Genomic DNA, 22,414 nt, shown 5'->3' with positions numbered 1-22,414 from the left:
GCATCTCATATTAAATATTTATGGTTCACTGTTCTTTCCTAAGTGCCTGTAACTGCTATGAATAATTAAAGAACTGAGTTAAGGGGGGGAGAAGGGCATTGATGTAGCATTCAGCATGAGAATTTCCTGTAATTTTTTGACAACTCTAAATTACACACACCTGAAAATCAACAAGGAAAACAAGTCAGAAACAGCCTTATGTGGTTAGCAAAGGTACTTGAGTACTCATGTCTTGTCTGCCCCTATGACAACCTAGTAAGTATTTTGTATCTATATCATAAGAATTGTCCTTAAAAATTAACAGCTAGTTTTCACTGTTTAATTACTATTGCCACTGAAGTAGTAAGGCTGAAGTAGCAACTCAAGAATTTGCAAGATAATATTTGTTTAGCAAGCTTTAAGTTTCTAAAAGATCCAATTGTGTATTTAATTTAGTGCTGAATTGTTTGCATGAACTCTTTGTAGCGTTGAAGAGTTAATATTGCTAATAGTCACTCTCTAATTGGCAAAAAGGAACTTATCCTAAACCACACAAGGAGAACAACTCAGTCTGTAAAGTTCTGTTTCTTTCTTTAAAGTTATCTTGTGAAATTTGCTAGACCAATTAGAATTAGTCCAGAAGCAAATCTTTAGACTCCATTCATCAATCACTAGAGTGAAGAAAATCAGTGGATGAATTGAAAGCTACAGGGCAGTGGTAATGATAGTTTTTAGAATGAAAAAAAATTTACACTTTATTACTCTGTAGCCTGAATGTCTGACTTGGAATAAATAATCTATGTGTGATAGTTTTACTTCTGTGTTGTTCCCTGGAAAACACTCAGCTACAGGAAAGGACACAAAAACACCAGGAGCTTTCCAAGAGAACAGATGACATTTGGATTGAAATTTGGACAAAATACACAATTTGACAGCACAGGTGGAAGTGAACATTTTGCCACATCAGGGAAAGTAAAAGTGCATGATTTAGTCATAACATTGACCTGTAAGGATGTGTGAAAAAGCCATTCCTGTAAATCAGATAACACATTTATGGTCAATCTGCTGTATATTTTTTGTGAGCGACAGATGCTGACAGTTAAGGGAATATCATGTAGACTTCCTCTTACAGTAAAGGAGAGAGATGAGGTACTTTTCTGCTTTCTGACTAAATTTGTCAATCATAACAAACACAATTATTTTCATTTGTTGGCTGTGTATGCAGCATTGAAAATAAGAATCTTGCCTGCATGGAGTAAGGCATTAGTGGTTTTTTTAGTATTTAAATTTGTGTAATTTCATGGAATGCATACCTATAGTGGCATCCTGGGATGCACACTCTACAAGCTTGTTTTTGTCAGGTGGTTTTGTCCTGGTTTGTTTTGAGTCAGGTAGGAGAGAGTCTCAGCCTCCTATGCAGGAAAGTTGGTAAAAAACCAAGTAAAGGAAAGCCAACGCATGTCTGTGGGAAGATCTGGAAAAGCTGCTGAGGAGGCTTTCCCAAGAGTGGAAAAGGGTTGGGAGTCTTGAGGCAGTGCTCAGTCTCACCTCTTGCTGATGATGCTGTTGGCTTCTCTTCCTCTATAACACTGAAGGGCAGCAGCAGGAGGAGAGATGAAGCAGCTTTCTGCAGAGCCTGCATCTGAAATTACAGAAATCTTAAACATAGTTACTCTTATATTTCAGAGTCACCCACATGCTGTACTTTTGCTTTAAAGGCTGACAGCTGTGCTACGTATTTTGCCAATTCGGTCAAATTGCTGTTTATGACTTTCTACCAGTGGAACTAACATGCAGCTATGAATTCTTGAAGGGAATCTGATACTCAAGTTCAGACTGCTGCATATTTTGTAGCAGTCTTGATTGAATTAAATTTTGTAGATATGTCTTGATTAGATGCCCCTGAAAGTGTATCTTAGCTATAATGCTTGGGTACTTAAAATGTTATTGAAGACCTGAAAATGAAAATGCTCAGAGTTTAAATAGGTGTGCATGTATATAGAAAGAGCATCTTGCTGATTTTAGGGATAACTGTGAAAACTCAGAGCCTTCTTCCCTCCTGAGCTGTGCTGAAACCTGTTGAACCTTTTTGTTGAGCCAGTTTCAAACCCTTTAGTATCTTTACATGCAGCATCAGCTTTGACACCTTCAGTTATTATTCAAGCTAAAACCATCTCTACCTTCTATTACTTTTTTTGATAAGTGATGGCAGAAAAAATAAATGGTTATAATAAACGTAAGTTTCTCTGCAGTAGTTAAAATGACCTGTTTGTCATAGTTTAGATATAATTTCTTAGTATGTGAGAAATTAGAAATCTAAAAAGCTCTCTGCTTACTTACCTAGGGTTAAAACTCTTCATGCCATCAAGCATTTTTTTACAGCTTTTTGTCAATGCAGTTTCCTCAGTTTAAGGCTCAGGACTTAGTAACTGCTGTTTTTCATAAATAATTATTGCAGTTTATATGGATTTGGTTAAGATGTTGGTTGTTTGGATCTGCAGTATGCATGTTTTGCTTTTATCACGTTTGTGAAAATGGGATACCTCTTTTGCTCTGTTGGAAATGCTCCCCAGAAGGCTGAACTGACTCAGTAACACTGAGAGCTGAGACACTCATGCCAAGCATAACTCAGCCTTTGGCTCTCTCAGAGCTCACAGCAGTCTGGGGAGTTTCCTTAAATGCTTCTTATTTATTTTCTCTTCAGATCAGGCTTTTTTTTCCCTTTCCCCTACTAATCTGTATTGGAAATTAACCCCTGAAACCCAATGATCCTTCATTTTAATTTCATAAATATGCAGATGAACTCATACAAGAAAGAATGCCTCAATGCTGTTTGAAGTTTGGTTTTGCTACTGTGTTTTAATGTTCAGAAATATTTTATTTGTATAATACAACAATGTATTATAGAATTATAATGTCATACATAGTACAATATAATTAAATTATAAAGTTATGTTATAAAATGACAGAATCCTAGAATGGTGTATCCTAGTAATTGCTACTAGAGTGCAAACATAAATGGCATCATGGGACTGCAGAATGCCACAGACTTTTTAAAGTTTAGGTCAAAGTCAAATGTAGTAAAAGCAGCTCCAAGTCCTTTATTTTCAGCAGAGTAGGCAATGTCAGATTGTTTAGTTTCTCTTCAAAAGAATATGGAGTGGATATATGTTACAGCTGAGTGAAAAGGGAGCAACAGCATCATGTCTGTGGGTGTCTTTGGAATATTTGTGGAAGAAGTGTCTGCCTTGGACTTGATGATCCTTGTGTGTCCCTTCCAACTCAGAATATTCTGTGAATCTCTATCTGTGCCATGGAGTACAGGGAAAGCTCCCCTGTGACATCCTGTGAGAGCACTTGAATAATGAAAAACCTGAGGATACTTGAGACAGCAACATAAAAAACATATTAAAAGATGGTTTCTTTACTCTTGGTAAGCTGATCAAATGACTAAATAAGCTCTTCTGTAGGAAGTTTTGCAGAGAAAGCCTTTGGTCTAGACTCTATTTGCAAAACCATATCCTGTTATTTCCTGGCTTGTCTCAGTCACAGTCTTTTGAGTTAAATTGCTGCAATAACAGCAACAAGGCCAGCACAGGCTACTGTTTTTCTCTGCTCTTTCTAACAGGTAGTGTGAAAGTGATCTCTCTCATGTCATTGAATCATAAATTTTCTGGTGTCCTCTTTTCTTGAAATGAGGCAGAACAAAATGAGCCCAAGAGCCTGAGAACCTAAATTCTGTTATTTTATGATGTTGGCAGTTCTTTCCTATAGCTTGCCTTTATGTTTTATGTATTTCTGAAACTGTGGCTGTAGTCTGTGAGGTGGACCTAGAAGAGAGATTTTGTTTTCCTTAATAGAATTATGTTGGAAAAGACCTTTAAGGTTATCAAGTCCACCACAGAAGCTAATGACATAAAACTCTACTGTCAGTTCATGTAGGATCAGATTTCAATGGAAGAGTTTCAACTACATTGATTTTAATTGAATTAATTTATTGATAAAAGTGAGTGATTCTGTTCTTTCCTTCCATTTTTAATCGGTTCCTTGCTTTAAGTGGTTAATTTGAACCAGCTCTGATACTTAGCTGGTCACATGGACAATTGTTTCAGCTCACTAAAATTGCAGAAAACTAATTTGGAAGAAAATAGATTTTTTGTTTCCTGAGGTAGTGAGGTAAATTAACTTACTTTGTGTTAGACAACTGCTAATGAGGGCCTGAGGAGCTGCACTGGGGAGAAGGGAGAATGCAACTGGGGCAGGAGGAGGAAGAGACAGGACAGAAAATTAATGTTTGGAAGAGGGGCTGAAGAGAGAATTGGTTTAACTCTATCATGAACCATGCAGTTTGCTCATCTGAAATAATATAGGTCATTTTTGTTTGAATATTGAGCACCTATGTCCATATTCCTTTAATCACAGAATTCGTTTACTAAAAAAAAACCCAAAACCAAACCAAACCAACAAAAAACCCAAAACCCCCCAAAAAAAGCAAATTAAAAAAACCCTCCCAACAAAACAAAAAAACAACAACAAAAAAATCAACCCGGAATTGTTACTTATTCAACTAATCACAACTAATCATAGTTTTGTTCCTTGTTATTATTTATAACTGGTGTAACTGAGTCTGGCTGGGGTCAACCTGCCACACATAAGATAAATATGTTCTTCTTCAAAGATTTCTGTGAACAACAGATATGTCATGAGTACTGGGCTTTTGGGGAAATATTTAAGTGCTGAGCACAAATACAGTGATTCAGGACAAGTGGGAGGACTTGTGTTTTCCCAATAGCTGATGTTTTGTCTCTCCTCAGATAGCTGTTGTTTCATTTGAGGACTCTGGTTTGTTTTACATATGACTACTGGGAGCTGTGTGCAGTTAAACAGCGGCTGCTGAGTGTGTTGGACGCAGGCTGATTTAACAGGTGCCATTTCTGAAGGGTTTGGGATCCTGTCAGCTGAGCTGCTGATGGCTTGGAGAGTTTTGTCTTGTTCTGGTTTCCACATGCTCTGGAAGCTTTGGGCAGCTGTGGAAGAGGATTAAAAGGGACGTGCCTTTTGCTGAATCCGGGTCACTGGGTTAGTGAGAATCTCCTGGTAATGGCAGATGGAGAGCAAGAGAGGATGCTTGGCTGGAAGAGAGGGGCTGAGTGGTGGCTGTCAGCAGATTCTTTTGCTGAGTTGTTGATTCCAGGAGAATTAGGCTGAGAGAGGGGGCATTGAGGACAAGGATGGTGAAGTGCCTTTTCTGCACCACCACCTCTCTCCTTCCTCCTCCCAGCTCTTTTCTCCCTTTTTTCCCTGCATTCTTCCAAAGATTCCCACTCTGCCTTTAACTGCATGTAACTTTTGAAATCAGTGCTAAATTCAGTTACCTGATATTTTCCTTCCTTTTTTCCTACTGTCTCTTTTACGCAAAAACTTGCTTAGCTTTTTATCATGCTGCATTCTATGTTGTAGAATGAGTTGGCAGCTGTGCATAGTTAGACTATACATAGTATGATTTATTTTTTTGTACGTGTTGCCAAAACCAAGTGGTCCTGTTCATCATTGCTGTTTCAGTTACAGGTAGTTTTTTTCAAAGAAAACCCTAAATATTTTTTTCCTAAAAATATTTATAAAGATGATATGATATTGACATTGCTTTTGTAGCTCATTTGCTCATGTACACCAGCATTTATGTCTCTAAAGCCACAGGTGGAACCTTGGAAAAGAACAAGTTAAAGAACAAGTTACTGATATTATAATACTTTTAACAAAATGCATTAAAAATTAGTATTTTAAAGTACTAACTTAAAGATGTGCTTTTTCTGTTGAGTAGACTTAATTATGTATAGACATGCTTCCTTAAGTATGAAGAAAATCTGTAAATTTCAAGGTTTTTGTTTTGAAGAAAAATGTTTAAGAATCTTAATTAAATAAACAAAGCCTCAATTGTGGTTTTTTTAACTTACCACTTCCTGAAGTAGGCTTGTTATACATTATGTCTTCAAGCTGTTTTGCAATTACTGCTGAATTGCATTTGATGAAAACAGGCAGGTCTTGTACTCAAATTGGCTACATAAGTATCACATCTACTGCAAAAAAAAGTCATCAATGAGTTGCATCGTGTCAGAAGAGTAGTGCACTCTGTGTTCATTATGTAGATCATCAGGCTGCCTGTTCTCATCATAAAGTATTGAATTTTACTGAAACTGTTGGCTACAGATGTACATTAAATTGCATCTAAAATAGCTTTCACACTGTATTATATGAAATAATGGTGTAATTTGATAAAAATTAAAATTACCAAACTTAGGTCTGGCCTTTCTTCTCACCTGCTCACCTGTAATTGCTCAGAGTACTGGCACACCACTGGCCTTCAGCTTCACAAGCATGCCACTCAATTCAGAACTTGTATGCAAAAAAAAAAAATAAAAATTGAAAGCTCTTGAGATGCTGTATGTGATTGCACTCTTATTACTACACCTCTGTGCAGACCTTTCTAGGCTGAATGGTTCACATTGATCTTGTTTCTAAGCCTGCTTGGGATGAACTAAGTAGGCATTCTTGGGGTTGTAGCTCCTACAGACTTTGTACCATCATTGCCTCAAGGTGTGTGAGTTTTCTCAGCATCCCTTGGCAATCAGAAATCCTGCAGGGAGGTGCTGCACTTCAGGGGGTGTGTTTTGTGTTCTTGTTTTGTGCTCTTGTTTCTTACCTAATTGCTTGGCTGGCAGAGCACTCAGCTGCTGGTAGAGGGGCTGGGCTCTGTCTCCTCTGCCTGGGCATCTTGGAGTGCTCAGCCATGTGCTCTCAAGATGAGCATGGAGCTGCCTTCCATGCTTTGGTGAACCTCTGGTATATAAAAATGAATGGAAATTCTTTATGGTTAGAGCACAAACAAGTAGCAGTAGGACCTGTCACCTGGGGAGGTGTGTATTGAGAGGAAAAAGTTCCGTGTTCAGGTCCTTGCTACATGGACTAAATTTTGCATTCAGGGTCACCAAGTGAAATGTTTGTTTTGTGACATCAGGGACTTTCACTTCCCAGACAAGTGCTCTAAAAATCTGTCATTGTGTCACTTCCTCTTGTTATTGTTGTCTTGTCTGTTTGAAGTGCTCTGGTCTGAAAAGAGCAGGTGTCTTTAGTCGTGGAGAGGGGCAGGATCACAGGCACCCATCTCCAAAGTTTGCATGGGCCAGTGTGAGGATTGTTCTGTACTGGCAGGTGGAAGGAGTGTCCTGCATTGTGCTCCAGCCCCACATGTGCTGCTTTGAGGGGGTTGGCAAGCCCCTGCCTTGAGCTGTGTTCTTAATTTCATTGGACCAAGTGGTACCTAAACATCTTGGCAGCTTGGTGTTTAAATATTTTTTAAGTGCTGCTTCTGGGGCATGATTCATCTGGGCATTTACAGGTCATAAAGTTCTCTCTCTGCTTCCTTTCCTCTGGGAGATATTTACAAACCATACACTACTCATCATTTCCTCTATCATTCTGATCTGTTACATTATCAAATCTCTGTTTGAACTCTGCCCCTATCAGTACCAGTGGTTATTGGAGCTGCCTTTTAAGTAATTTTGTCATAAAGTTGCATAAATTAAAAGCACTGCAGTTCAGGAATAGTGTGCATCTCTCTCAATGTCTGATTCAAGATTCTCTGTTGTCTCCAGAATTCTATTTTGTAGCTAGTGCTGTCTTAGTCACACAGCTATTTCTTTGTTGGTACCTTGAGAGGAATAAAAAAAGTTATCATGGATATATTCTTCCCTCCTTGTGCTTTTAATCCATTTTCTCCAGCTGTCTCTGTCTCTTAAGGGCCACAGGTGACAGCTGGGATTATTTCTGTTTTTTAAACTGCTAGATGCTTTGCTTTCTGTCTCTAGGAACTTCTGAATAAACTAAACTCTTTGTGTAGTTGCTTGTAGTGGTTATGAGCAATGTTTTGAAACAGTTTTATCTGTGGTCTCCTCTATTCCTCAAAACACCTTGCAGGTGACCTTGGCTGGGGCATGAATAGTGTTAGGAGATGCGTGGATGAGGTAGTTGTTCTGGTTTCAGTGATTAAGTCATATGGAGCACAGGCAGTCTTTAGGGGAAATCCTGCAATGATGACAGGACATGCTATAAACTGTAGATAGACATGGTTCTTCATTGTGTGAGAGATCCTAGGAAGACTGAAAGTTGTTTCAGCGCCAAAGCTGTAGCTGCTGCCTTGGACTGAATTGTGCATCTGCACTGTAGAGTCAGTGTCACTTCCAGCATGTTGAACAGCAAGAACCCTGTAAGTCTTATGCGTGCCAAGAAATCACTCCTGTTTGTTCAGATGCAGTTTTCTGATGTGCCATTCTTTTTGATTCAAGGCAGACCTAATGCCATGAGAGACCTGACCCAGTTCATGAATGCCACCTCACTTTTGGGGTGAAATCCTCCACATCTTAGAGCAGAATAAATCTGTCTCCTCCATGCCAGACTATATTGCCAAGGCTCACAAATGAGTTTCACACAGTTTGTGCATGCTGTATGCAATTGCATGCTCAGCTTGTGGAGTGAGAGTTTATTTTCTGTGTCTTTTCAGGCAGGTGGGTAATTCAGGCAGGTGAATTCTTCTCAACAGTGTCTTTGATAAAATATCCTTGAAGTTACTCTGATCACGCAGAGATTGATTATGACTTCCATGTCTCAGTCAGGATGGAGACTTGTACAGGCAATCTGGTAGTTCAGGATTATTGATCTCTGGAGAAGCAAAAACTTAGGAAGGGTGTTCTGGAGCTCAGAATGTTTTCACAGCAATTCACACTCTGGTGCTGGCTTTATAAAAATAATCTGAGTGGCTAGACTCCTTTGCCTTACAAAAATGAAGAGTACTGCTGAACTGGCTGCGAATTCATCTGGCAGGCAGGCAAAATGATTTTGCAGGTGATATATTGAATTGCTCCTCTGATCCACATGCATGAACTCCAATTCAAGCTTTCAGTAACCAGAGGTGGCAATTGAACTGCCTGGAGATGGGCTTCTTTACATCAGATGGCATCAAGAAATAGAAAATATTTTTTTTCCTTTGTGGTTCAGTGATACAGTCCTGATCATAGAGAAAGGTGTAGACCTTTCTTCTGATCATGGTCAGGTAAGGCAATATTTGCCAGGCCTTGATGGTTCTGGTGTCAGCTGTCTCTCAATCAACAGTATTCCTCCCCCAGGTCTGTGACTGAGAAATCTAGAGCATTAAGGAGTTTCAAAATGCTTAATTCCATGCCCTGAAGTATCAGGCAGGAATGTCATTGCTCGCTTATGTGGGACTGTCCTTTGCCACTTTTTCAGGTTAGGAGATATAAATTGGTAGACAAACAAGCTAGGCTTAAAATAGAACAAAAATCTCTGTGAACAAAAATCACATTTCTTTTTTTTTAAAGTTAAGGAAATTTGCTGTTGTTTGGAAACAGTCCTTATGCTTAAACTACATGTAATGAGATTCTGAGAGTCAACCCTGTGCAGTATCCATTGCAGGTGTTTGATCTGCAGTTGGAAGTAAAACAGTCCTCTGCAGGGTTATTCACTTTTACTGGTCTCTTGAGAACTTGAACAAAGCAAATTCTGCTGTCATTAAAGGTGCAAGAATAGTATGGTTGATTAATTTTCTCAAACAGAGAACATAAAATATTAAGGCTGCTCACTTTACTAATCATTGTTTTCAGTGAAAGACTTTTCAGATGCTTGTAAATTAAATTACAAAACCAGGACTCTGCATTTTAATTTAATGAAATTCAACACATACAGCACATGTGTACTGAGCTGGAAATGCATTTTGTAATGGGTGGTTTTTATCTGAACATCTGTTCAGCGTAGCAATCGTTAAAAGTTTTCTTTCACTTTCCTTTCTGCCATTTAAGCAATGCTGATTTGCACTGGAACATACGTCAAATGGAAAACTGTTTCGGGGAACATAATTTTTTTTTTTTTAGTAAAGCTGGAAAAGTAATTTTTTGCACTGTGCTAGTTTATAAGAAGAACACTTCTAATTAAGGTATCTAATATAAAAATATTTTAGTGCAAGTGTTATTTCAGACTAAAAGTTAGCTCCTCAAGACACGTTGCTTTCAAAAGAAAAATCCTAGCATTTTTCAGTCTCAGAAAACGCAGATAATGAAAGCACACTAGTTTCTAAAATTCAGTTCTTATGAAATTGATTGTACTTAAGTCATGTGTTGCTGACTTATTTGCACTTGCTTTAATTAATACAAATAGGTACAGTAAAGGTAGCTAAATTACCTTCCCCCTCTTTTTTATGCTTATATATCCTTATATGCCCAAGTTTTCTCTAGTAAAGTAAGATCTCTGGGTTATCTAATTGCTTTAAGAGCACTGGTGAATCACTTTTGCTTCCCTTCCTGACCAGGTCATCTATTCAAGTTCTTTCTAATGACATGAAGGTTCTTTGGAAACAGTTAAATTAAACTGTCTCAGAGGTTCCTGTCTGAGTCACTCCTGTATTTTCTGAAGCTCAGAAACTGCAGAGCTGCATCTGCATCTGCTCCAGTCCAGTTCCTTGTGTTTCAATGCAGCTTCTTTAGACTGCCATAGGTATTTTCCTGCTAAGGGGAGGGATGTGTGAGTGCTGTGGGAAGAACATGGATGGGTGCTCTGGTGAAGGGAGCTTTGCATGAAGAAGTGCTTCCTAAGTCTTGTATGCTTAGATTAGGGCCATGTCCTATGGATTTTATGTAGTTAGGACTGTGTCCTATGGATTTTATGTAGTTAATTGTATATTAATATTTCTGTGGTCCAAGGACGCCGTCAGCATGGTATTAAAGCATTACATTCTGTACTGACAAGTTTGGCAAGTATGTATAGGACTGCATATGGACTCAGAGAAAAGCTTGCTTCCTACTGCCTTGACTTTAGAACCTGTTCTCTCTCTAAGTAGGGTACAACTCATAAAATAAAATGCACATATATGTATGCAATAATACAGCATTATTATTTTGCTAGCATTCAAAACTCATTTTTTAAAATTTTGTGTCCATCAAAAGTACTAAAAATTAACCCTGGAAGATTACTTATAGAAGCAAGATCAACTATTAAGGCATTATTAGTATTCTGTGATGGTGCCAGTAAGAATTTCCACCTTAATGGTCATCACACATGCTTTATTGAACTGCTTGATGAGCTTCCAGCTTTAAGTTGAAGCCTATTTCAATGCTGAGCAAACTCACACTGACACATTATATTTTTCTCCCCCCTCCCCACCTTGTTTACCAGGATGGTACGAAGCAGAAGCGAGAAAGGAAGAAGACTGTGTCGTTCAGCAGCATGCCCACGGAGAAGAAGATCAGCAGCGCCAGCGACTGCATCAACGCCATGGTGGAAGGCTCCGAGCTCAAGAAGGTCCGATCCAACTCCAGGGTGTACCACCGCTACTTCCTCCTGGATGCTGATATGCAGTCTCTACGCTGGGAACCTTCCAAAAAGGATTCTGAGAAAGCAAAGATTGATATCAAGTCAATCAAAGAAGTAAGAACAGGAAAAAATACGGATATCTTTCGCAGCAATGGAATATATGACCAGATATCGGAAGATTGTGCGTTTTCAATTATATATGGAGAAAATTATGAGTCACTAGATCTGGTTGCTAACTCAGCGGATGTTGCAAATATTTGGGTTACTGGCTTGAGATACCTGATTTCTTATGGAAAACATACTCTAGATATGTTAGGAACTACTCAAGATAACATGCGGACTTCGTGGCTTTCACAACTGTTCAGTGAATCAGATGTAGATAATTTGGGACACATACCCCTATGTAATGCTGTACAATTTATAAAAGACTTAAACCCTGGTTTGAAAACTAATAAAATTGAATTAAAATTCAAGGAGTTACATAGATCCAGGGAAAAAGCTGGTACTGAAGTAACAAAAGAAGAATTTATTGAAGTTTTTCATGAGCTTTGTACCAGACCTGAAATCTATTTCCTGTTAGTTCAGTTTTCAAGCAATAAAGAATTTCTAGATACCAAGGACCTCATGATGTTTTTGGAAGCAGAGCAGGGTATGGCACAAGTCACAGAAGAAATAAGCCTTGAAATTATTCAGAAATACGAGCCAGCCAAAGAGGGCCAGGAAAAGGGTTGTCTTTCTATAGATGGGTTTACGAATTACCTTACTTCACCAGACTGCCACATATTTGATCCAGAGCATAAAAAAGTTTGTCAAGATATGAAACAGCCTTTATCTCATTATTTTATAAATTCATCTCATAATACATACTTGATAGAGGATCAGTTTCGAGGGCCTTCTGACATCACGGGTTACATTCGTGCTCTAAAAATGGGTTGTCGAAGTGTTGAACTGGACGTATGGGATGGTCCAGATAATGAGCCCGTGATTTACACAGGGCATACAATGACATCACAAATTGTCTTCCGTAGCGTGATTGACATTATTAACAAGTATGCCTTTTTTGCTTCAGAATACCCTCTTATTTTGTGTTTAGAAAATCATTGTTCTATTAAGCAGCAGAAAGTGATGGTACAGCACATGAAGAAAATTTTGGGGGACAAACTGCATACGCAGTCTCCAAACATTGAAGAGTCGTATCTACCATCACCGGAATCACTTAAAGGGAAAATACTAATTAAAGCAAAGAAGCTTTCTGCTAATTGTTCTGGACTAGAGGGAGATGTTACAGATGAAGATGAAGGAGCAGAAATGTCACAGAGGGTGGCGAAAGAGGGGGTAGAACAGCAAAACTCAATTACAGGGAAACGATTCCAGCTCTGCAAAGATCTCTCTGAGCTGGTAAGCATATGTAAATCAGTTCAGTTCAAAGAGTTTCAAGTTTCATTTCAGCTCCAGAAGTACTGGGAAGTGTGCTCTTTTAATGAAGTGCTTGCTAGCAAGTATGCCAATGAAAACCCAGGAGACTTTGTAAATTATAACAAACGTTTTCTTGCGAGGGTTTTCCCCAGTCCTATGAGGATTGACTCTAGTAATATGAATCCCCAGGACTTTTGGAAATGTGGTTGTCAGATAGTAGCAATGAACTTTCAAACCCCTGGCTTAATGATGGACCTTAACATAGGTTGGTTTCGACAAAATGGAAACTGTGGCTACGTCCTTCGTCCTGCTATCATGAGAGAAGAAGTTTCCTTCTTTAGCGCGAATACAAAAGACACCGTGCCTGGAGTTTCACCTCAGCTGCTTCATATTAAAATCATTAGTGGGCAAAACTTCCCTAAACCCAAAGGATCAGGTGCCAAAGGTGATGTTGTGGATCCTTATGTCTATGTCGAAATACATGGAATCCCTGCTGACTGTGCTGAGCAAAGGACGAAAACTATGCATCAGAACGGGGATAATCCAATTTTCGACGAAAGCTTTGAATTTCAAATAAATTTACCAGAGCTAGCTATGGTGCGTTTTGTAGTGCTGGATGATGATTACATTGGGGACGAGTTTATTGGGCAGTACACTATTCCCTTTGAGTGTCTCCAGACTGGTTATCGGCACGTTCCTCTGCAGTCGTTGACTGGTGAAAGTTTAGCTCATGCTTCCTTGTTTGTGCATGTGGCCATTACTAATCGAAGGGGTGGTGGGAAACCTCATAAGAGGGGCCTCTCTGTGAGGAAGGGCAAGAAATCAAGGGAATATGCTTCTATGAGAACATTATGGATTAAAACAATAGATGAAGTATTCAAGAATGCCCTCCAACCTATTCGGGATGCTACGGATTTGAGAGAAAATATGCAGGTACAGTTTTATAATCAATTTATTGGTTCATGTGTGTACCTTTGTATTATGATGCATATGGAATACCTGCTTTTTGAAGTGTCTTGTATGTTGAACTATTTCAGTCTAATTCTGAACAGCTCTAAGAATGGATCATGTCAGAGGAGCATGTTAGGTGAACTGTCTACTGATGCAACTTTGAATGCACATGTGTATTTTCGTGAATGTGAAGTGGAAATATGACTCCAGAACTCAATCTTTATCCTGTATTGTTGAAGGAATATTAGAAATACACTAAAAGAAAGTATGGCAATAGTTTAGTTTAAAAAAATTAAGTAGAAATGTGGGAGGACTATACAACAGATAGAGAAGGGAGACTTTAATGCTTATCAGAGACCTTATTTGTACGTCTAAGAATGTTTAGCATAGTTTCACCTAAGTTATGTTTTTCCTTTAGTCCCAAATAGAAGGCAGTACTTTCAAGAAAGATCCGTTTGCTTTCCATGATTCTTCCTACTTATGTTAGAAATACATGGCATTAGCACTGAGGTGTTAGAAGGCATCTTCTAGAAGAAGTTGTCCTACTTTAGATGTCATATTAGTAAACACATTGAATTTAGGGAAAAAGTGCAGTCTGAGGTGCTTTGTTTTGTGGAAGCCAAGAGATGTCACTTAAAAATGTGTCACTTGGAGATTCCAGGTACATAACCCCTTTTAGAAATGTATTAAAATTGAGTTTTAAAGTTACATTTAATTTAATAAAACTTTATTTTTTAACTTCTGATGGAATACTAGTATTGATCAACAAAATTAAGAATCATCATTTCAAATGGACTGACCTATCAAATCCTCTTGATGTTATACAGTGTTGAAGGAAAAGAGATTAAAGGAAATGTCTGAGACCTGATTCTGAATTTGAAAGGCACATCAGTGTATATAAATTTCCTTCATTAATAATCTTATGTTAAAAATATTCTAATAGTAATATAATTTTAGAGCTAATTTTATATGAAATAAGAAATTAGTACATCATTATGCAGCTCTCCCATTCCACTTGGTATATAAATTTGCTCTTCTAAAAGATAATTTAAAAAATACAAGGCTGATACTTTGACTCATAAATGTTTCAAATTACAGGATCCATGTAAAATGAACTTTACCTGTAGTTAGCCTACTGAAGGTTAGAATTCTGTAGAATGAAGAGTACTGTATTTTAAGATACTTTTCAAGGAAGAGCTGAGTTGAGGAAGCAGTGAAAACATAGAATTTTGTCTAGCTACATTAAACTTTCCAATGTGCATGCTGCAGTATGCACAGTGTAATCATATAATTGAAAACAGACTCTACAGTGGGGCTTCTTTGAACATGAGATATTAAAAGGTATTTTATGTATTTTATTCTGTCAGTTTGAAAGATGTGCTATCAACTAAATTTATCATTATCTCAAAATGCTATCAAGAAGGTATTTTAAGCACATGAGGGAAGATTAATTTTTCTTAACTTTGCTAACAGATTATATAATGTGCACCATTTAAACTCTATGTAACTAAGTTTTTACAGCTAATAAAAGCAAATATAGCACTCAATTAAAATAAGTATCAATTTATGCCAGGGAATGTGAGATTTATTTAATTTTTGTATTACTGAAATTTTGTTTTATAAATTGTAATGGTTTTTATGACCAATGTATCCTCAGAAGCCAGATTATAAAGGGCAAAGTTGGTTAGTTTGATTTTTTAATATAAGATGGAATAAGAGGAAAAAAAGAAAATTTGCAGCAGCGAGTTTAATAGTTTCTCTAAATCTGTATAAGAATTGCCTCTTTTGAATCTTTTTGTTCCTATATTACCATGACAAAAGCTGATGTCATAACTTCTAACATATTAATCACTGCTAAAAGTATAATATGGGTGATTGATCTGGTTGTGATGTTTCATGTTTAAGTTACTTAACAGTATGAGGAATAGTCTCTGTATATTAAATTGGAAGTCCAAAGGCAGGAGTTACAGTAGTAGTACATATTAGTCCTGTCCTCCTGTCATTAATGAATATATACAGTCCCTGGGTCCTTGCTAACCTCGCTGTAAAATGGTTGTTCATAATGGCTTATCTCAAGCCAAAAAGACATGTACTTATCTTGAGCGAAATCTGTTTGAATGGATTTCCCAGTGTCTGTCTCTTGAGCTGTGTAATTATTGTGTCATTGAAGTGTACATCAGTTGATAAAAGACATTTCTGTTTCCTGGATATTTACTGAAAGTACACTCTAAGCGGCTGGGTAGGTGCAATTTTGTGTTCACATAATTTTTCATGAATATGCTGTGCATACAAATTTGGAAGTCTGCTTTGGTATTTTGTCTGATAAAGGGAGAGCAAAATATTTCACATTTGATTCCTGTTTGAGTTAAGGTTGGCATTATGTCTTTCTAGGAGACATGTCCACAAATGAGTCTTACCATGCCATCAAGATGGAAAGTGGTTTGGATGAAAGTGAAAATTTGTATCTGAAACTCTGCCTGGGTGCAACATGAGAGAAAGGAGCACTGAGCACATTTGTAACTTAAATATACCATATATTCATTTTTATTTCCTACAGGAACACAAACTCCAGACCTGCCATAGATCACCAGTTCCCATTTGGTACAAAAATCCTAAATTCTATACGGTGCTGACAATATTCCCATCATGGAATGTCTGTAGCTACTTGGAGTCACACTGTATTTTCAATGCTGTAAACTTTCTTCAAGTTTAAACTTATGGAATTATATTCTACCATACTGGGTATAAAATATGACTTAAAAAGTCTTAGGGAAAGGTACAGAATCAGTATTTAAGTTAAGGCACCTTAAAAAATTCACTTAAGTGTGGCTCTATGATAGGAATACTTCAATAGTGGAGTGCTGGGTTTGTGAATCACACCATATGGAAGCCTGCAGATCCACAGCATGTCTGGACTGTAGTTCAGGTATGTTTAAAGTTACAAATGTGCTGAATTCCTCCTTTTGCTTCACTTTCCTTAATTGGGACATTCAGCATCTATTTTTTTTTTTCTCTTGGTGGCATTTAAAAATGTCTTGAAAATTTTCAAAATATATACCACCATGTTTTAGAATCTGTTTATTTCCATAGTTAATGTTAGCCATGATAGAGAGGAGATATACTTGTTCTAAATAGATGTTTTTTTTCTGTGGCATGTACTGTATTCCTTGAAGTTTTAACATTTCTGTAAAATGTATGTGTAATATTGGTTGGTGTCGAAAATGCCAGTTCTTCAGGGAAAAGCTGTGGTAATTGTAGCACAACCATTGTAGCTCAAGTCTAACAGTGAAGTATTTTATCCTGAAATGACAAGACTTTAAATTTCATATTTAACTGTAAAGGAAACTCTTTCTTTCCTTTTTGCAGAATGCAGTAGTTTCATTCAAAGAATTATGTGGCCTCTCTCCTGTAGCAAATCTTATGCAGTGCATTTTGGCTGTGTCTATGCACTTGGTTGGGCCTGATAATACACCCTTGGTAGTAGTGAATCTCAATGATCAGTATCCAACTATGGAGCTCCAAGGGATTGTTCCAGAGGTCTTGAAAAAGATTGTAACAGCATATGAAATGGTGAGTAGTTTTTTGTGGTTGTCTTATATTGTCTGTTTGAAAGACTTTTTAAATGTATATTTAATATACTATACCATGCTTGTTTTAAAACCTGTGACTTCCTGTTTTAACCTGTGACTTCCTATTTCGTGCTTCATTACTTGTGCTTGAGTTATTCCCACGAATGTACAGCAATGGTAGTGTTTTCATACAGAGTAAAACATAGAGATTATTGATATACTGCATGCAAACACGTGCTTGTATGCTTCAGAAGGTAAAGTGGTTATTGTCAAGAGGATTTAACATGAAGAAGAGAATGTATTGATTTACCTGTTTTACAGTAGTTTGAAACTTACTTTGTATCTATAAACCTCTTACTGCTTTACATTTTTCACTTGGAGGACCTTGGTTTATTTTGGCTTTGGCTCAACATCGAATACAAGAATGTCAGGCACTGCTTTTAGGCATTGTAGTTTTATAAGCACCTTGGCATGTAAAATTTTATACAGGCTCTTTTATTTTCCTTTTCTCTATCTTTCTTACAGATGTCATTTGATTAGCCATTTTTACACATGTAAGCGTCTGTAACGTTAATTTCAGACATTATGTTTCAGTAAATACATAAATTGTGTCTTTAGAGACTGGAAATTAAACATGTTGCAGGAAAAAAAGAAAGAAGAACTAACACACCAATAAATACTGATTTACATTGGCTTTGCATTAATTTGAAATGTGGAAAAAAGATCCAGAAGAGTGTGATTTGATATGTACTCCTTACTTCCATTGAAGTAATCTGGCAGAATGTAACTGTTTATTTATTCATTTATTTAATGTTTTCTTTCATGTGATGATAATTTCATAATAATTTTGTGTGCTAAAATGAGAAACCTCACCTGGCAGCACTTGCCAGAAAAAAAAAAAGGACAAAAATTAACCAGTATCCCAGTTTCGTATGTATCTTGTAAACTGCTTTCTAAAGAAAAGGTAGCTTTAGGATTATGCTATACCAAAGTGAAAAAACCACTCATTGATAATTAGCAATGTAGGCAGAGTTTGTGTAGTTCAGTGGTGCCGTAGATGACACAAAATCTGGTTGCAGTGATAGCAGAGCTACAAGAAGATAGTGCATATCCTCTTAGTGGTGGCTTACAGGATATCGCTGTAATTAGGATGTAAACAAGTTCGACTGTTGGGATTACAGCTGCAACAAGTAAAGAAGTTCTGTTTTCTTGCTGGAGATGTCTTTACCTGCAGTTTGTTCTGATGTGGTGATGCTGCTTGGTAGTGACTAAGCTATTCTAGGTACTTAAAATCATAGTTCTAAATCTGGAATACATTTTTTAAAATATCACTTAGACAAAGGTGACTCCAGAAATCTTTACAATCTAAGTTTGCCTTGCTCTTTGGCTCTCACATATGTTTTTTCCCCCACACATATTATACTCTATACATGATTTGAATATTTCTGTACTTGAGAAATCTATACTTCACGTATACATGTAAAAGTAATAGAATATTTACTGGCAAAAAAAGCATTTGTCCATCTTCTTGTCCCTAAAATGGAAGTACTCTATTTCAAAGAAAGAGTATGATAGTGCTTCTAGCTCTAAATGTTATTGAAGGTAAGTAAATTTAAGGTTATTTTAATAAAATATAAGTTATAAGTTAAAATAATGAGATGCATTTAAATTTGTGACATTTGGCTTTTGCCAATACTGTGTTCAGTTTGACAAAAGATTGTAGGCAATTAAAATCTGTAGGGTATGCTGGAAAAGGAAGTCAGCCATGGGAGATATATTCCTGTGCTCTTATTTCTGAAAGGACATTGTGAAATAGTGGGAGACATCTGTATCATCCTTTCCTCAATGAGAGAAGAAGAAATGTGAGTGTTTAGGTCATATATGGGTATTTGCCATAGGGCAGATGTTTAGAGTCTGACAGTTTTATAGATTGGGGGGAAGGGGTTGTATGATTTTGGTGTGTATTAATATAATGAGCCCTCAAAAGGACAAATCTTACCTCATTAGTTTTGACTTGGGATATTTTTGTCACGATTCATTAATACGTGGGTGTAAAATTCTGCTTAATAATGAGAGTTCTTCATGCCGAATTGAGAAAGGGCAGATGTACTGACAAAGTAATGATTACTTACTTGTCTTACTTTCTGCTGGCTTAGGCCTCAGTACAGGTCAGAATGATGTAACTCTGTACTTCCAGCGTGTCAGGTACTGTATGAAATCATGTGGATAAAAAAAATAGATTTCAATGTTTATGAAACAAACCTGGATTGGTATATCATAAATGCATGCATAGGCTGTCACTACCTTGTGTGCCCTCTCAATGTGGCACATGTAATGGCATTCTCAAAGTGTGATTGTTTCAGGTTTATGATTTTTTTTTAGCTAATGAAGGGATTCTTACGTGTCAGAAATACTCTCTTTTCTATAAAATGATAATAAACATAGAAGGTAATTAAGATTTTAATTATTCAGAATTTTTTACATTGGGAGTGCAAGAAGAACTCCTTGTTGCTCTGTCAAGTGGGAATGGAGGCAAGACCTTAACAGCAGGACAGTCAGTCCACCTTGAAATAATTGCAAATAAGTGCAATACTGCAGGGCCAATAGAAAGGAAAAAGTATCTTCAGTGTATACGTAGTTTTTTTTAAAGAAACAGTGAGGTAAATTATAATAAAATAGTGTGTCAGTAGATATTTGGGGTTTTTATCTTTAAACAAGTAGCACATAGTGCTTTCTTAAATTATCTGCATTCACTTAATGGAGGAGCTGTTAGTACTAGTCATGGGTTGAAAAATCCATGTTATAGGAACTGGAGTATCATTTCTGGATAATAAAAACCAAATATATCTAGGAATTTTTGAGAAAGGCAAAAATTGCAGGTGTATTTTTCTTTAACTTCTCCATGCTCCTGAGTATTTTTCACCCTACCATCTTTTCACTGTTTAATAATGTTTTATTTTTCCCTCTTGTTCATGAACTTCAGCTTCCTTTATGTGATACTTCAGCATGCACTCTGTTGGTGTCATCACACCCATCACTGATCAGTGCTGCAGACTGAAGCTTGGAGTTAAGGCAAGTGCCTCTTCCACACCATTGCATGTTTTTAAAAATGTCTTATAACCCTTCAGATAAACAGTAAGTAAACCTTAAAAGTTATACTATGGCAAGAGAAAAAATAAATTATCTCACCCTCAGTCTGCAGCATTATTCAGTGATGAGTATAAGAGCACTTCAGAGATATGCTAGAGTACCATACATATAAAGCCAGATACTGTTGAGAACTTGACTGTCTCTGTTTGCCTTAGTGGAGGATGAAGTGTCCCATTTGCCGAGGATAGCGTTTTCTGAACTTTGCAAGCAGGCATTTACTTCTAAGAGAAAAACTAATACAGAACAGGCAGACAACTGTACCTGTGTGAAAAATCAGTAATGCTGCTACAGTAATTAGGATTAGATGTTATTAAATCCTAATTAAATAATGCTGTTAGTTCCATTTTTTTTTTCCAGTTTTTGGGGTGGTTTTTAATTTTTTTTTTCTTTTGAGGTGATTTTGTAATTCAGAATGTCTACAGAAAGTGGTATAAGTCTGTATTTTATTTAAATGAAATCAGACAAGGTGAATAGATTTTGTATACATACCCTAGGGAAGGACATGAAAGCAGGTGGTGTTTATTGGTGCTGGGGGTTGAGAGATAATGAAAATGAGAGGTATTAAAAGAGAGTGACACTATTAAATTGGAAAACACCATATCACTGGGGATGAGCAGTGCTGTAGTAAGCTTAAATCCGGTTACCTTATTCTTGGCTCTTTCCAGCTACTGACTCAATACAGCAGATTGCAGGTGCAGTCATGCAGAAGTTAACTTCATGTTACAGGGCTGGAAATTTCAGCAATGACATAAACTAAATAAGATAGGCTATATTTTGAGCTTGAACTGGAAAGCAGAATATTTGACACTATAGCTGGTAGAGTTACAGACTGGTCTGATACTGATAGGGCTATTAAAAGCCCATCTAAAAGGGACTGATTGTCAAGGTTTTGGTTAAATGTTAGTAGTCCTCTCAAACTTCAGCTACTGCTTAAAATTTTAAATATCCTTCACTTTTAAAACTTATCTTGATATTAATATAGATTATTTGAGCAGAGCTTTATTGGGCATGTTGGATTGAACTCCATAATTCTGAAGGAAGCCAAGGGTATATCCATTGCCTCTTTCACAGGACCTAAGGAAGAGTGATTAGCAGATTTGTTTTGAGTTACATTTAGCTCATAAAATCTGTATTAGTTTCCTGTTGTTGATGTAGGTCCTTGGTTATGGTAAATGTGCAAATACAGTGAGGAGGTTTACAGTCATGCTGTGATTATAGATTTGTATCTTGAGAAACAAATAGAGCAAGGCTTTTCTATTTCAGCTCAGCCTACTAATGTGTCAGAGTTATTCAGCTGAGAAGACTTTGTTCCCCAAATTACCCTTTGAGGTTGCAAACTTCTGGAGCAATCAAAAATGCTGGATGCAGTGCTGATAATTCTCTCCTAAAACTGAGTGAATATGTTGCTTCAACTCGTGCACAGGCCTAAATATTCAGTTTCTGGTTGGGTCAGAGGAGGCTGAGTTCAATGTCACCAACCTCCTGTAGTAGAACCCAGTCTTTGGATATCACATGATTTTAAATCATGTGATAACATCTGCTCATCACTTGCATTGTGCACTTGAAGAAAATTCAGGTTTATCCATATAGTACCTTTCCTGAGGAGTATGTGACTGGCATAAACGATGATAGCTGTGTTCTGAGCCCAGGTGGTTCAGAATGTTGTCCTTGAGCCCATGACTTTGAAGTTGAGTTCCATGAGTGTTCCGTGTTACAATTTACCTCTAAGCATTATCTGGCTTATGAAGAAGAGAATTTAATGCTTTGCACAGAAGGTTGAAAAGCTATTATTCCTTGCTTTTATACTTGAGAGCATAACTACATAAAACAAAACAAAAAGATAAAAGAAGTAGTCAAAAGAACAGACATCACAGACACTAAAGATACCGCCTGGAGAGTTTGAAGTAAATATGTACCACTTATCAAAAAACACTTGGGGAGAACAACATGGAGGAGGTTCTCATGAAAATAAG

General features: G+C 37.1%; 1 protein-coding gene across 1 annotated transcript in view; it reads left to right on the top strand.

Moving 5' to 3' along the window:
- The window catches only part of PLCL2 (phospholipase C like 2), a 98,469-nt gene that overhangs the window by 42,075 nt on the left and 33,980 nt on the right, over positions 1-22,414 (top strand). Inside the window, exons 2-3 of the mRNA XM_005421717.3 lie at positions 11,218-13,704; positions 17,089-17,292. Coding sequence (XP_005421774.1) covers positions 11,269-13,704; positions 17,089-17,292 — 2,640 coding nt within the window. The 5' untranslated portion in view covers positions 11,218-11,268. The remainder of the gene's footprint in view (positions 1-11,217; positions 13,705-17,088; positions 17,293-22,414) is intronic.

This window comes from Geospiza fortis, unplaced genomic scaffold (genome assembly GCF_000277835.1).
Source record: "Geospiza fortis unplaced genomic scaffold, GeoFor_1.0 scaffold95, whole genome shotgun sequence".
Lineage (NCBI taxonomy): Eukaryota > Metazoa > Chordata > Aves > Passeriformes > Thraupidae > Geospiza > Geospiza fortis.
Note: the sequence above shows the minus strand (reverse complement) of the source record. Positions and strands in the feature narration are given on the sequence as shown.